Here is a 16706-nt window from a genome sequence, read left to right as displayed (position 1 = left end):
TAGTGCAAGTAGAAGAGACTGCTATTTGTTTATTCTGGTATATATCTTAACATTAAAATATATTAGTTTTTAACATTAAGGCATATTAAATCTTAAAGAAAAAATATGTTTTCCACCTTAGAAAGATCTTTTCTTGCTTTGGATTGGGATCCTGATTTGAAAAAAAGATATTTTGATGAAAATGCTGCTGAGGTAGGTCATCAATCATTCCTTCTTTATCTTTCCCTGTTGATCACACTGTTTTGTTACACTCTTTTGCTTCTACCAACTATGTTTATTTTGCAGTAAAAAATTGGTTATGTGCTAAAAGAGAAAAGGCTTGTTGGTTTTGGAACTGCTTTTTGTTTAAACTTCCTGGTTGTGCATTTAGGTGTGTATACAGGAATTATTAGAAGTGTAGTGTAAATCTCAGCTGAAATAAGCTTTGGTTTTTTTGAGAACATTTAGGAGTTTTTCATTACTATTCATAGTAAGATGGTATCACTAAAATGAGTTTTGTTTCATTTGTTTTCTTAACTCAAGAAATACTTCTCTTTAGGATTTTGAAAAACATGAAAGTGTGGAATACAAACCTCCTAAAAAACCCTTTGTGAAATTAAAAGATTGCATTGAGCTTTTTACAACAAAAGAAAAGCTGGGTGCTGAAGATCCCTGGTAAGAGACAATATTAAATAATTGTGTCTAATTATTTTTTAAGGATTTATACTGAGGTATGTGGTACATCAAATTGAAAAAGTGATATTTAAATTCCCTTTGATATTTTTAACAATAAGCATTTCTTTATATGCTAATAATATATTAAGAGGGATGAGAATGTCTTTAAAAGTATTATTATAATGTTAAGCTTTAATTTTGTTACTATATTTTCCATAATAGCCATTTTACTGTGAATAATTAATTTTAGTTACATTTTCCCAAGAACTTTTATCTGTGCAGCTATTTCAAGAGAAGCTTTTTTAGGAAAATCACAATATGTTTTGTGGCATTACTAATTCCATTAGAGTCCAGAAGTTTTGAGATTTTTCTCATGCCTGTATCTCAGCACAGTTTTATAATACATCCATGTCTTTTTAGCATACTGTAATGTAAATAATCTAGCCCTCATTATTTCTTTGAATACTTATTTACATATTCATTTTTAATCGTTAAATCTATTTGGAAAATGTATTGATGATAAAAATAATAATAGAAGTTCCTATCTGTTATATATTAGGCATTACCTAATATTACCTCTAACATTATCTCTAACAAGCTTTAAATATTTCTCTTTATTTTTAGGTATTGTCCAAATTGTAAAGAACATCAGCAAGCCACAAAGAAATTAGATTTATGGTCCCTGCCTCCAGTACTTGTGGTACATCTCAAGCGATTTTCTTACAGTCGATACATGAGAGACAAGTTAGATACCTTAGTTGATTTTCCTATCAAGTAAGTTCTGATTTTGCTTCATAAACATTGGGCACCTCTAGCTTTTTTTTAGACATTAGGTAAGTTTGCACCCAAATTTTAGGGTTTTTTTTTTTTTGTCTATTTACTTTTACATATAGTTGACTTTAAATATTATATTGGTTTCATGTGTACAGCATAGTGATTTGATGTTTTTATACCTTACACAGCATACAAAATTATTATAATACTACTGACTATATTTTCTGTGCTATATACTAAGTCCCTTTGACTTATTTTATAACTGATAGTTTGTACCTCTTAATCCCCTTCACCTTTTTCACGCATCCCCCCACCTTCTTCCCTCTGGCAACCACCAGTTTGTTCTCCGTATCTGTGAGTCTGTTTCTGTTTTGTTATATTTGCTCATTTGTTTTGTTTTTTAGCGTCCAATCTCAGTTTTTGAGTGTATTTTTGGGTACTTCTGACAATTTGTGTGGATCGGTAACAATTTTTATTCCTTCTTAAGAGATCTTTCAAAGATCAAAGAGAAAATATATTTTTTGAAAAAACAAGAGTAAGACTCTATGTTACATAATCTTATGAGTTCACTGGCCCTGTTTATAAATCTAAGATACTTCATGGGATCTTAGTGATTTTCTTTTTCCCAGGACTTATTTCATCATTAATCCTCAATTATTTCTAAATGCTTTTTTAAAAAGACTAATGTGAAAACAGCATAACGGAATTGCTTAGAAGGAGGATGATGCAGTAGTGTAATAAGTCATCCCTGTTGTCATCCTTCAGTTTTCTTATTGCAGCGTCCAGAGTATGACATCCTATTTGTAAATATGTGTAAAGAAGTCTGGAGACAGCATCTTGGTAGCCTTTTTTGTTTTTCTTTTAAGCTTTCACTAAACATAATTGAGAATTCAGAAGGACAAAAAGGGAATAGTGTATCTTCATTCATGGAGTCCAGGACTTTATCATACACTATCTTGTGACAAGAACATTCTACTCTCCCATTTCGCTAAAAAAAAATTGGTAGTATTCTTTCATATTTCATGATATTTGTGCACCAAATTTACTTATTACAGTTAGTAAGTAAACAAATACTGAAGGCAGGTGTGTGTGCATGCAGAGGTGATTAGAAGGAAATAGGTGATGTAATATTGAAAACATTCTTTGGATTGCTTATTCTAATTGGCATTTATAAATTTAAAATTGAAAACGTTTTGCAATTATAGAACAAAAAATGCTAATTTTCTCTTTAACAAAACAAAATTTTGAGCCATCAAAGTTTTCAAGAATACAGCATTTTGAAAATGTGAGTACAAGGTGAAACAAAAGTAATGATAAGCTAGAACCTTTTAGAGATGTATTTGAAATTTAGAATCATAATTGCTTTTTAATTATGTAAATACAAGAAGAATAACCAGAAATAATGATAAGCTATAAAATGGTCATATTCCAGTTTCATGCATGCTAGATTATATAAACAGTTGGTTATATTTCAGAGAATGTTACCCATTTAGGTTACAGAGGTCATCAAAACCTGAAAAATATAGAATAGATATTGGGATTATATTTAAGTATATACTTATATTTAAATTATGATAAAATTTCTTAAAAAGTTGTTTTTCACTGTCCCTTTATTCTTCCTTAAATAAATCATTTCTGAAAATGACTTTAAAAAATAAAAGAATCCACATGGTAAATGGTGATGTCTGTATCTCCTCATATACTAAGAGAGAAATGTATTAGCATGAAAACATTAATCTGAATAACAACAATCATTGGAGAATTTTTAAATTCTCAATCTCTAAGAAAATTTTTGCCAAAACATTCAAATCTCAAGGGTATTTATATAATTTGTTTTATAAAGTTATTTGGCTCTTAGTAATTTCTTTAGTAAGATAGATAGATAGATAGATGGGAATACATTTAAATGAGAGTCAAACAACACTGACAAAGGAGAGTAGAATTCATTACATTTAGGGAAAACATAAAACTAACTTGATCTCTTTTTTAAACAGTGATTTGGATATGTCGGAATTCCTAATTAATCCAAATGCAGGTCCTTGCCGCTATAATTTGATTGCTGTTTCCAACCACTATGGAGGGATGGGAGGAGGACACTGTAAGTTGATAGTTTACCTTTTTACTAAAATCATGGTGTTTGATAACTCCAGACTTTTTTCCTTAAGCTATTTATTACTTCTTAAAGGGAAATTGTGAGATGTGTCTTACATACAGCAGTCATTCAATAGATATTGATTAATGAATGAATCAGTTTTTGAACCTTTTTTTTTTTTAACATCAAGAGTAGAGGATTGAGTTAATCATGCTCCATAGTTCAAAGCACAGGAAATCACTGGTCCATTCAGAGCTCCTGTCCTTCCCCATTCTCCTTCCCCTTCCGTTTCTAACTTGTTTGATGTATGAGCTCTCATGAATCGTGCAGCATTGTTAATTTACATGATTGTTACTCTGCTGTGGATCTTACTTTTCTCTCTTGACACTTAAGACTTCTCCATATTACTTTGTGTCAATTTAATTCATTGCTTCTAACCACACATGATTTATATATCTAACCATATTTTATTTCTCTATTCGCTTCATGGTGGACATCCAAATTGTCTTTAACTTTCTACCACCACAAGAGCAATAAACATCATTATGGTCTCCTACGTGAGAATTTGATTGAGCTACATACCCAGATGTAAGATTGCTGGGTTATAGAGTAAAGTACTGTGAGATGGCTCTCCAGGACGGTTATACCAGTCTGTGCTCTCCAACTGATAGGTTTTTCTGTCTGTTGAACCAGCATTGCATTCTGGGATAAATCCTAGTCTTGAAGTATTTTTTAATATACCCAGTTGGATTTGGTTAGCTGATTTTATTTAGGATTGTTAAAATTTAATTCATAAATGAAATGATACTGCAATTTTTTTATATTGTTCTTACTTTGGAATCAAGATTACAGTCTAGCCTAATGAAACAGGCTGGGATACTTTACTCTTTTTCTATTTCCTGGGGCAACTAGTATAATATAGGAATTAACTATTCATGGAAGTCTAGTAGAATTCACGTATAAAACTATCTGGGCTTTACAGTCATAAATTTTTCTGTTTATATCATGCTTATTGAAGTATATTCAGTTTTCTTTTTCTAAAATGTGTACATTCTGGCATTCTCCATTTTTCTAAAAATGTATGTTTTCCAATATATTTGAGAGTAGTTGTTTGTAATACTCTTGTGCTGTATTTTTGTCCCTTTTTCTTTTCTGTCTTGTCAAAGAATTAGCTTTCTATTTTATTACATTTTTCTCATTGTTATACATGTATGTATTCTGTCTCATTGATTTCTTCTCTTCCCTTTGGTATATTTTTCTTCTTGTTAATTTGGGTTTGCTCTGTTTCTCTTTTTCCAGCTTCTTGTGTTGAATGCTTATTAACTTTTTGTTTTCCTTTTGTTCCCCTCTATTGAAGGCTATAATTAAAGCTGTAAATGTCCCTTTAAATATTCCTTTACCACTATTCCATAAATATTGAAATGTAGTATTCATTGTCTTTCAATTCTATATATGTCTTTAGTTTCCTTTATAATTTTCTGATTATCCCAAGATTATCTCATCATATGCTTTTTCAAATATATGGTTTTATAAAGCTCTCCTTTGTTTCTTAATTTTAATTTTATTTCATAGCATTTAGGGGCATTATCTATATTATATTAGTCCTAGGAGTTTATTAAGCCTTCCATGGGGCTTAATATATGGTCTGTTCCTTAAATGTTTGTGTACTTGAAAAGCATACGTATTCCCCATTTAAACATAGAGTTCTATATTTCCGTTACAGTTAATCTGATCAGTTGTATTCAAATCGTTACTATCTCTGGTTATTTTTGATGTTCATTCTTTTTCTGAGAGGAATTTGTCAGACTCCTACTGAAGTGTTGATTTATCTGTTTCTTCTAACAGTTTTATTAATTCTTTTGCATTATTAGTTTCATTTATGTTTAAAATGGGTAGCTCTTCTTTCTCTATTGTTCCTTTTACCAGAATTTGACATTCATTTTTCCTTTTGTCTTTTTCTCAGAATTACAAATATTAATTTAGCTTTCTTTTGATATCATGATTTCGTTTGCAAACTGTGTGCCTTCTTGTTAGATTTGTCTCTTATAATCTATATTATTGTTAAATCTTATCTTTTTATTTTCAGACTTACTGGTCTGAAAATATGTTTCGTTAAATTTGGGAGTGTGGTGGTCTTGATTTCAGATTGACAAATTTATAACCCATAATGGGCTCCACCCAGAAGAACAATAATTTTGTTTAAGAGGGGTAGAATTATTTAGAAGACAAAACCTATAAAGTCACTTTTTAGAAACTATGACAGCAAATAATTGTTTTGAGTACATTTTGCAACTTTGTTTCCTCAGTTACTGGATAGTTTATACAAAGTATGGATGGGAGCATTGGGCATTTTTTTTTTAACTTAAAGATAAAGCAGATCTTTAAAATTTGTGCACATCAATTGATCGTTTTTTACCTTTCCTTTGCTCTGTACTTTTGTTAAAGACTGGAAAAGATTCTGTTGTAAAAACCTCTACAAATCAATGAGATAATACTGTTGGAAAAATATTAGTCATAGAAAAGTTAAATTTTGGTTGAAAATTCAAACTTTGGAATCAGAAACAGGCCTGAGTTTAAATCCTAACTCTGCTACCTAACCGCTATACTGTTGGACAAATTAAACTTCTCTTGATGCCTCCCTTTCCCCATCTCTAAAATCAGAAGAATAGTAATGATAGTACCTTCTTTACAAGATAATACATGTAAAGTGCATAGCACTGTGCCTGATACACCAGAAGCACTACATAAAAGTTAATCACCAGTTATTGTCATTAGTATTGTTATTCTGTGAATTAAAAAATAATAAATCTGTCCTGTTTATCCCTGGGATGAAAAAAGTCACATATTTCAACTTATATGAAAGTACTGTAGGCTTCTAGTTTGTAGGAAATTATTCTAAAAACCTTTAATCATTGGAATCAGTTAAATACATGATAGACAGGACTTATATAGATGATTATCATGTAATTTTAATAGGTATTCCCTATATTAGATGGTTTTAAAGTTTTGAGGGTTCCCTCCCAGGAAACCACAGCTCATTTAAGTCACAGAAGCAATTATATTTTTTCATTAGATACTGCTTTCGCAAAAAATAAAGATGATGGAAAATGGTACTACTTTGATGACAGTAGTGTCTCAACTGCATCTGAAGACCAGATTGTGGTAAGTGTATCTTTTATTCCTGAAAATCAAGGAACCTACTGTTTTAAAAGGGGCCCATGGAACACTATAGTCTATATTCTAGCAATTCTAATAGGTGAGAGACTTGCTCTGCTTTAAAGAAACGTAAAATTGTCCTCTAAGTGGAAATCTGTCTACTAAATTTGCCCACTAACAGAAGCATAAGTTGAAACATGAAAATTTTTCTGGTTTTCAACATGAAAACTGGAGTTTTCTAATGAAAATATCACATTTTCCCCTGAAAAATAGGCTCAGACATTCTAGACATTGACTGCCTAAAGTCAGAATGCTAAAGTAGAAAAAAAAAATTCTTTAAGGGCCTTACCATACCTCAGATTTTTAAAGTCTTACCCTTTATGACAATTACATATTCAAACTCAAAATGATATAGTTATATAAAACAAATTACAGATTTTTAAAAAATTAATGCTGTGCATTTGTTACTTTGATGTTTTCTGAATAGTAGAAAAATTAGGAAGTTACATCTAGTCACACTTGCATCAGTTTATCAGCCACAGCTGGAGCCAAAATATTGGCATTTGTTTTGTTTCCCATCAGAGCACATTTTTATTATCAGATATTGATTGATGAACACATGACTAGTATGTTCTAAGAAGAAAACTAATAATTGCTTGATAAGAATTTATTATTCTATAAATTTTGCCTTTCTGTATATTTTACTTATTGATGACAGTATTACAAATTATGAGAATTAAGGTATTTGCTCATGTGATGACATTTCCTATACATAGGTTTTCTGGTGATGTTGGGGAGCATTGACTGCTTTACTTTATTTCCTGATTCAAATTATATATTCCTTGAGAGCAGAGACTAGTTTTTTACTTTTTTAGTTTATAATGCTTTAAAAGTCTTCAACTAAAATTGTTCGATTTAATAAGTTAATAAACTTCTGAGCCCAATTACTGACATAGTTTTAATTGGTCATTGGATGAACAGATATGAAATTATTTTGAATTGTTTCTCTGTAGATGTTTCATATTTTTATCTATATATGTGTATATAATTTATATATTTATATATTAAGTTATGTACCGTTGCTTATCTCCCTACAGCTGTAACAAAGAACAAGAAGACTTTTGAACTCTTAATATTTTAATATTTTTTAAAATGTGTATACGCCTAAGTTAACTACATTTTTAGTTTATATTTAGACTTCTAATTTCATATCATATCCCTCACTTTTCAATTCTGTTCTCCTTTTTAATCTACCAACCAAAACATCCTGAAGTTACCTACATTGTCCTTCAAAGTCTATTTGACAACACTGCCCTAATCTTGCTTTCAAATAAATAATATATCTCGTTTATATACAATAAGTGAATTTGATGTTACCTTACATTTTAACAATGACAATTCTTCATTTAGTCAACAGGTACTTGAGTACCTTCTATATATAGCACTTCATTCTAAACAAGGTTAAAAGACAGCTATCTGTGATTTCAAGAGGCTTACAATCTAAAGGTGATGAGAAGTGAATTGACAATTGTATATGATAATTACTATTAAATATCTTGGCTGTATAGGTTGGAGGCATCTGTCTCAACTGATTCGGGGTTTAAGGAGACAGGGCCAGTGCAGGGAAGTTTGCACAGAGAAAGTGGTGTTTGACCTGAGTTGCGGATACAAATAGTGGTAAATTAGACAAAAGATGCAAAGGTATTCCAGGCAAAAAGAACAGTACCTACAAAAGCAAGGAGGCATGACAGAATATAGCATTTAGGGGAACAGCAAATAATTTGGTGTTACTGAAGGGAAAGACTCTTGTTGGGGATATGGAGCAGAAATTAGGCTGGGGCTAAACCTAGCACTCAGATCAAGAAAGATGACATTTTTCGTTGTTTAGACCTTTTTTTTTTTTGCGATACGCGGGCCTCTCACTGTTGCGACCTCTCCCGTTGCGGAGCACAGGCTCCGGACGCGCAGGCTCAGCGGCCATGGCTCATGGGCCCAGCCGCTCCACACCATGTGGGATCTTCCCGGACCAGGGAACGAACCAGTGTCCCCTGTATCGGCAGGCGGACCTCAACCATTGAGCCACCAGGGAAGCCCTAGACCTTTTCTTAAAGTTTGTAAGAAGTATTGGATGGTTGTTAAGTAATAGAAGAACATTATTAAATTTGCATCTTAACATGTCTTATGAACACTTTAGAAGACAGGTTGGAGGGCACTGAGTACAGAAGCAGAAAGGTCATTATTGTCTCCAGAGGAAAGGAGGCTGTCATGTAAGTTAACCAACAAGAGCTTCTAAATTTAAAGTAGTGGTAGTAAGTATATAGACAAGGGGAGAATGGATTTGTGAGCTACTTAATGGATAGAAATAATAGAACTTGATTAAGATTAGATATAAAGAGGTAGAGAGAGAGAAGTTGAAGATGACTCTTCAACATTCACTAAGGTAGTAAACATAGGAAGAAAATTTGCTGTGAAGTTTGAGATACATGTATAATAGCTATGTGGAAATTTCCATTAGGAAATTGGACTAATAGGACTAGGGTGAGTTAACTCAAGGGTGAGAACTGGCTTCAGTTATAAATCTGAATTGTCTGTCTTAGGTAGCAGTTAAAACCATAGGTTCGAATGAGTCACCTATGGGAAGATACAGATTGAGAAAGAGCAGTAGGCTGAGGACAGAACATGATTTTTTTTGAAGGTCAGGATTTAAAGAGCCACAGAAAAGTAGAAGAAACTGTAGAGATGGAAGATCTAAGGAAAAGTGGTGTAACAGAAGCCAAAAATGCTTTAATGCAGGTAAGAAGAGTAGTAAAGCATTAAATGCTACAGAAAGACTGGCTTAAAAAGGCATCCATTTAATTTGTTAATAGGAGGTTTTTGAGCCTAGTGAAAGCCATTTCATTAGAATGGTTGCGGCAGTCACATTGAATTGAGGAGTGTACGTGAGAGTGAATGATGAATATTAGATTTTCTGTCTCCAGCCTGGCTGTGAGGATGAGGAAGAGGAAGAGGTATATGGCAGCTAGAAGAAGTGGTAGAATGGAGAGGGATTTATGATGGGAAAAGACTTAAGTATTTTTTATGCCCAAAAGTCCAGTAGATAAGGACTCTTTAAAGATACACAGTGATGATTGATGGAGCAATATCCTTAAGATGGTAAGAAAAGTTAGAATCTAGAGCAAATACAGAATGAAGTTATTACTATTAGAAAGAAGCTTACCTTTTCCTTAGAGACAGGAGGGAAGAAAGCATAGAATTCTATTTCATTTTAGAGTAACTAGGTTAATCTGTGATACAGTTGGATTTATTTATCTATCCAGCTAACTTAGAAGAGAATAAAAATGTTAAATCCAGTGACCATTTTTCCTTTATATATATAGAAGTCATCTTATATTTACTCAGTTTTAGTAACCCCCATTTGACCATGTGTGGTTTTCTTGATTTATGTCCTGTCACCAAAATTGGTTACCAGCTCAAAATTCATACTGTATTTAACATAACCTTTAAGAATCATAACCATTTTAACATTCTTTTTTTGTTTGTTTTAACAGTCCAAAGCAGCATATGTACTCTTCTACCAGAGGCAAGACACTTTCAGTGGAACTGGCTTTTTTCCTCTTGACCGAGAAACTAAAGGTGCTTCAGCTGCCACAGGCATCCCATTAGAAAGTGATGAAGATAGCAATGATAATGACAATGATATAGAAAATGAAAACTGTATGCACACTAACTAATGAAAGTCCTAGAAGCCATAAAAGAGAGACTTTCCTGCTGGTGGTATCAAAATGATGAAGTTACCCACCACATTAAACAAAAGTCTGAGATGGGGAGTTTCAGATAACTGAATGTAAATCCTTTATCAGATTTTAACTTGTGCAGTACTTGAAGTGAAACACAATGAAAACTTTAACAGAAATTGTCTCTTAATACATTTACAGTCTTGTATTTACAAGCTAAATATATATAGGAAATCACAAATAAATCCCTTTTAAGTTTGCTGCTGTTTTGATGAATTATGTTTTCTTTAATTTTTTGGATGTGAGTTAATTGATGACAAACGTTAAATTTGTGGATGTTGGTCATTTATTTTGCTCAAATAATACTGCAAGAAAACTATGGCTGAACTTAGTTTTTGGATAATCTAATTCATGTGCATTAAGCTGCCACATATACTACTATGATATTTAGCTGCGGTATCCATGTGGCATAAATACTGCAGTAGTATTCTTGGAAAACCAAATTTTCAAATCTTTGCCTGGTAGTCAATGTGGGCCTGTTATAAAACCAAATCATGATACAAGAAATAATCTTGAAAAAGTTATTTCCTTTTATAGTATCATAAAAAATCCAGAATGTTATGTTCATCTTATTACTACTGTGGAAACAGGTTCTAGATTTCACACTTCATCGAAAGTCACTTTTCAGTTAAATGTAAGTATTTTTTACTGCTATTGGGATCTATTCCCTAGATATTCAAATTCTTTTTGACTTACTTTAAAATGCATATCTTTAATCTGGTGTTGGTCCAAAATTAAAATTTTGGCTGTCTGTTTTTCTCTACCCCATTTTTTGGTAATTTGGCAACTTTCAGCTCTCCCAAGTATTGTAATATAAGGACAAACTTAATAGTATTCTGTATCCATAGTAATAATTACATCAAGCTTAGATGAGAATTTTTTTTTCATATACTGGCCTTTAAATCACTAATGGACAATTGGCTTTACAGGTAGGTCTGTTAACTTTCTTTGTGTGTTCCTGATGGAATTCACCATAGCCTTACAGCTTTTCTCAGAAGGTAACTTGTTACAAGAGAATTGGCATTTGCATGTTCCAGAGTCAGAACCTGTACAGTATATAAAGTATACAAACCTTGAATTTTATTTTAGTTCACCACATTCAAGGATCCAGGATGCCAAAAATATGTGTGAACATTTGAAACATTTTTCATTTGCTGCTTTTTCCCTTTGATCTAGTTGAAAGAATGTACTGTCAGTTGGCATACAATACTGCCTTTAATAGAAAATAAATGCTGGGACACATTTCACATATCGACTACCTGAGAAATTGCTTTGTGTCCCACTGTTATTAAAGCAAAAAGTATAATGTTCTTCACTTGAACTAATCAAATACAATAGATTATAAATTGTGTATTGTAAATAAAAGTTCACTCTGTGAGTGCACATTTTGGTAAATTATTTATTTATGTTAGCATTTAAAAGTGAAAGAGAAATGCATTTGACCAGGATAAATGAGGTATGTTGATCATGGCTTTACTTTATACCGTGATATTAAAGCTGGTTTTTCATCCTGGTATTTTTAAAGCTGCTTTGGGTTTTTCCTTTTTTCTCTTCTTTTCTTTTCTTTTTTTCTTTCTTTTTTTTTTTTTAATGTAAACTAACCTCCTGCATGACAGAGGTTAAAATTTTGTCTGCACTTGAGTTCACTTGAGTTTACATTTGAAATGTGCATGTTTATTTATACAGATTTCAATAAAGCTATTCAAGGCCTTATTTAGTCTTTTATTTCTTACTCTGAATCTTTTAATAAAAATCCTCTATTTTATGGTAGGTCACCATAGACTTTTTAGTTATACAGTTAAAAATAGAAAGGAAAGCATGTCATAGCTAAGTAAATCCTACTGTTAAGGACATGTTTTAAAGTTGACTTTTTCAGTTTAAATATTTAGTCATTGAGCAAATGTTTGTTTGTATACCTACTAATCTAGAATCTTGAGATCTAGCAGTAAACAAATATCCCTGTGCTCACAGAGTTTGCAGTCTGTCTGCTACCTGCCAACTAGCAAACTTTATTTCCATTTTTCTGAGGTTTAAAGAAAAGACAAAATTTTTTCTAGCTCTAGATTGTAGTCTCTACCCTAGTTGTCCATAGAGACCATTCCTTTTTCCTGTGATTAACTTATATTCCCACTGAAGGAAAAGAAAATGATGTTAATAATACCATTGAATTTGTCAAACTCAAATGGCATTTTCAGCTGCAAAAAAAAAAAAAAACTGTAAAAATAGTACAAAGGCTAATCCATACTCTAATTAAAAGTAAATATTCATAGGTAGTACAGGGTAGTAGGAATATATCCAGTCTAGAATTCTGCTTCTAGCTTTGCTACTTAGTAATCACATGACTTTGAATTTAATCTCTCCTGGTCTGTTTCTTCGCCTGTAAAATAATAATAATAATAGGAGCATTTATTGAGCACTTCCATGGACCAGGTACTATATATTAAAGTGTTACATGTATTACCTCATATAATTCCACAATAGCTACAAGGTAGGAACATTCATCATCCCCATTTCTCATACGGAGAAACCAAGGTACAAAGCAGCCAATATTCCCAAGTTCACGCAATTGCTATGTGGTAGCCAATATTCTATCCTCAGGTACATGTGCTACTTCCCACTAGTTATAGTGTCTGACTCACAGGATTGTTTGGAGCTCAAACAAGATAATGCATTTTATGGGAAGGTGCTTTGTAAGCTATGTGGTATACTCATTACTGACTTTTTCAGTCTGAATACAAAGTCATCTTGAAGTCTAATAACTTTGCTCCCAAAAGTAACTTCAGGTGAATATTTGAGTACTGAATAAGAGAAATACCAGCTGGAACATTGACTAACCATTCCCTTTTAAAACTAACTTCATTCAACTTACATACATTTATTACAATTTTAATTAAATTTTAAATGTGGCATTTTTTTCCTTGTTCATCTAACTCAACTGTGCCCTTCTTTACATTTCCCCAAATGCAACCCTGATTTTCAGGACTTTTTTTCTTCACCTATGATTTAGTTTTAATTAATCTATATGAAAAAGCTGCAGCCTAATGTTTTATTTAAGTATCCTGCTTTCTCTTATAATCTGTATTCCTTTAGTAGTCCTATATTTATCCTTGCTTTTCTGGCAGCTAGATATAAAGCTACACAAAACAGTGGTTTGGGTATGAAGAAAATTAGTTAAGTGTCAAAGCCATTGATACAGTATAAAGACAGTGCTTGTTCATCAACTAATTTCATTGAGGTGAGGACATCTTATGAGAAATAAGCCAGGAGACTATGAGATAAAATGAGTAAAGTCTCCTTCAGTGGCTTATAAAAGGGAGTTGGGGGGTGGGGCGTGGTTTGCGGGGGTGGGGAGCATGCCAGTAGGAGCCTTTCACCCCAGAGAAGAATGTACTGTCTCTGACACTATCACTGGTACATGGTGATAACAAAACGTAAGCCAACTTTTAGTCTGTTTTATTATCTTTAAGTACTTTACAGACAATACATTTCATTACTGCCTGCTTCCCATCCTCCCTACTTGTAGCTATGCTTCTGATCTTTGCTTGTGCAGTATAGATGAGCACATTCTCTCCAGTTTAGTTTTTAAGGTAGAAATGTGGAGAATTCTTGTATACAGGGGAAGGAACCAAAAGTCTTTAAAATCTCAGAGGAGTGAGAAGGAAAGGAAAATAAATTTTATTTCTGAAGCCAAAGAAGAATAGTGGAAATCTTTGGTCATATTTTTTGCTCTACAATAAAGTAATTTTTTAAATTTTTATTTGAAACAGCTTCTCTTGAAAAGGTAACTATGTTGATAACTCACAGATACTTTTTTTTAAGTGCCAGAGGATAGAGAAAGGGGGAAGGAGAGTGTATTTATATTCTTGCTGACATATATTAAGTTGTAGAGCTATATAGTCTATTGTTTCATTATCAGAGTTTTTTAATGAGAAACATGTTTAATTTATCTTATAAGCATTATTCTAGGTTGGGGGGTATTTCAATTCTATATATTTTTTCATGTGTTTAATTCATATTTACCATATATTAAAGCAAAAGAATTTCAGAATAGCTCAGATAACACTTTCATTTAAAACTGGATTAGGTATATTCAAATTTTTAATCAGCATAGAATAGGTTTTTAAATATCAGAATCAGGAAGATAAAATATACATGTAAAATGTACATAGTAAAAATTCAAATATTGATCAAGCCTTATTTGCACTAATGATGGGGTAAAGAATTTTTAAATGGATAATATAAAACAGACAGTACAAAAATTATTTTTGGCAAATATATGCATTGGGAAACATACTCACACTACATCATACCATGGTCTAATTATAACCAGCTCTATCTTTGGAAGCCTGGAAATTGCCAGGATAGTGAAAGGGAAGAGACTCTGGGTTATTAAGAGAATCCAGAAAGTGGATAAACCAGGGAAAATCAAGAGTTGACATAATATTGTGGACTAGAGTCTCAAAGGACAGAGAGAAAAATCAGTCAAATGGGTTTTGATGTCATTTTTTTTCTAGAAATGCCTATTAAATATTATACAAAGCAGCTAAAAATACAGCTCTTTGGAAATTGTTCTTTTAAATGGAAATGCTGTAAAAATAAGACTGCACATTTTCAGTATGCACAAAATCAAATATTTTAAATGTTTGAATTGTTTTGGTAATTAACTATGTTCTACTGTAGAAAATCATGGTTGAAGTTGGTGCTCATTTTGCTCAAAGTTTTCCCTCATATCAGGAACTTGTAGTTTGTTCTATATAGTTTGATGAAACAAAAAAATAGTTTTATTTGCTGTGACCTTCAAATCCATTGCTAGGAGTTAAATCTACATACATACAAGTAAAACAATAAATACGGAAACATCCCAACAGTCTTTTCCCATAATGTGTATTCTTACGTTTTTCTCAGTAATGACAAATTCTTTACATTTCCCAAACTGTTTTAAACCTTAAGTATCACCTTGCTTTTTAATTCTTAAAACCTTTCAGGATTCTTAAACTCTGTAATATCTCAAACCGAGGTTTCTCATTAACACTTATTTGTTTTTCTTTTAAACTTTATGAAAGAATATTGTAGATTAACAGTCATTGTAACTCCTTATTCCTCCTCTGTTCATTGATTCTTAGGTATGCTAGGTTTTGAATAGTTTAGACTCATATATTAAAGTGTTCTTCTTAGTCTGGCCTTACATGTGTGCCTTCACTCTTTCATCTGGCCTGCTTTTCTTCTGACCTTGAGTTCTCCCTATAAGTAGTGACAGTATTTCATTTTCTCTATACTGAAAACAATCTTTTGATTATATGAAGTGGGCAATTTTAAAATTCTCTTGAGTTCGTCAGAATTAATCACATCATGACCTTTTAAGTCATTTCCCAAAGAAGTTCAAGACGTCCAGATCATTGTTCATCCCCTGAGCTCCCTAACTCCTGCAATGAATTATCAGTGTCCTGAAGACCACTTAAGACAGAGCAACCTCCAAGCATATATGAATTATTTTAGAATTGCCCTCACTTAAGAAAACCAAAAAATAAACTAAATATGGAGAAATTATTGATAGTACATTTTTTTATTCCTGTAGGACACATATTGAGTGACTTTAGTAAGATAAAACTCAATTTATAAAACAATTTCAATCTTGTGCCATGTATCTATAGTGTGAGTTGTAACATTGCAAATTCAAACAGTAAACATCAATAATCACGAATACTTGGGTAAGATGTTTGTTGGGAGACAGTGAGATAGGGTAGGAAAAATTCTGTATTTAAAACCGTTTCACCACAGCTAGCTCTTAAAGTCATTGGCTTCTGAATTTTAGTTTTCTCAACCATAAAATATCAGTTTCTTGTGAGGATTAAGAGTTAATGGATATAGAGGTATGAACTTCGAGGTTTTGCCAAATAAGGCATATTTCCTATTATGGACAACTAGAGTGCTCTATCATTGCTGATGAAAGACTTCTTCAATTGAAGGCTCAAATTCAGCTTTTAAAGTTATTGTTAAGTATATATTTTTAGCAGAAGAATAACCAGTAGGATGGATCAAATTAATATTTGTTTTTTCATTTTTTTTTAAAGATATTCTCCTAGCTCCTGTAAAAGACTTGGAGCAGAAGTCTTAATGTGATGGTAAGCTTGAAAATTAAAATTTCATCACGGATACTAGAATCCAGTTACATACTAACAGATTTGTTTTTTAAAGCTATTTATGAGCATAACTAAACATTTTACACTTAAAACCCT

The 16706-nt window shown here is 32.1% G+C and overlaps 1 protein-coding gene across 3 annotated transcripts in view; it reads left to right on the top strand.

Annotated features, from left to right (window-relative positions):
* The window catches only part of USP15 (ubiquitin specific peptidase 15), a 135962-nt gene extending 125292 nt beyond the window's left edge, over positions 1 to 10670 (top strand). For all 3 annotated transcript variants that reach the window (XM_081249012.1, XM_081249011.1, XM_081249013.1), the window contains 6 exons: positions 122 to 192; positions 539 to 654; positions 1279 to 1428; positions 3423 to 3526; positions 6594 to 6682; positions 10225 to 10670. In XM_081249012.1, coding sequence (XP_081105138.1) covers positions 122 to 192; positions 539 to 654; positions 1279 to 1428; positions 3423 to 3526; positions 6594 to 6682; positions 10225 to 10407 — 713 coding nt within the window. In that variant the 3' untranslated portion in view covers positions 10408 to 10670. The remainder of the gene's footprint in view (positions 1 to 121; positions 193 to 538; positions 655 to 1278; positions 1429 to 3422; positions 3527 to 6593; positions 6683 to 10224) is intronic.
* The last annotated feature ends 6036 nt before the right edge of the window (positions 10671 to 16706 follow it).

This window comes from Mesoplodon bidens (assembly GCF_964165515.1).
Source record: "Mesoplodon bidens genome assembly, chromosome: 11".
NCBI lineage: Eukaryota > Metazoa > Chordata > Mammalia > Artiodactyla > Ziphiidae > Mesoplodon > Mesoplodon bidens.
This window is presented reverse-complemented; position numbering and strand designations above follow the sequence as displayed.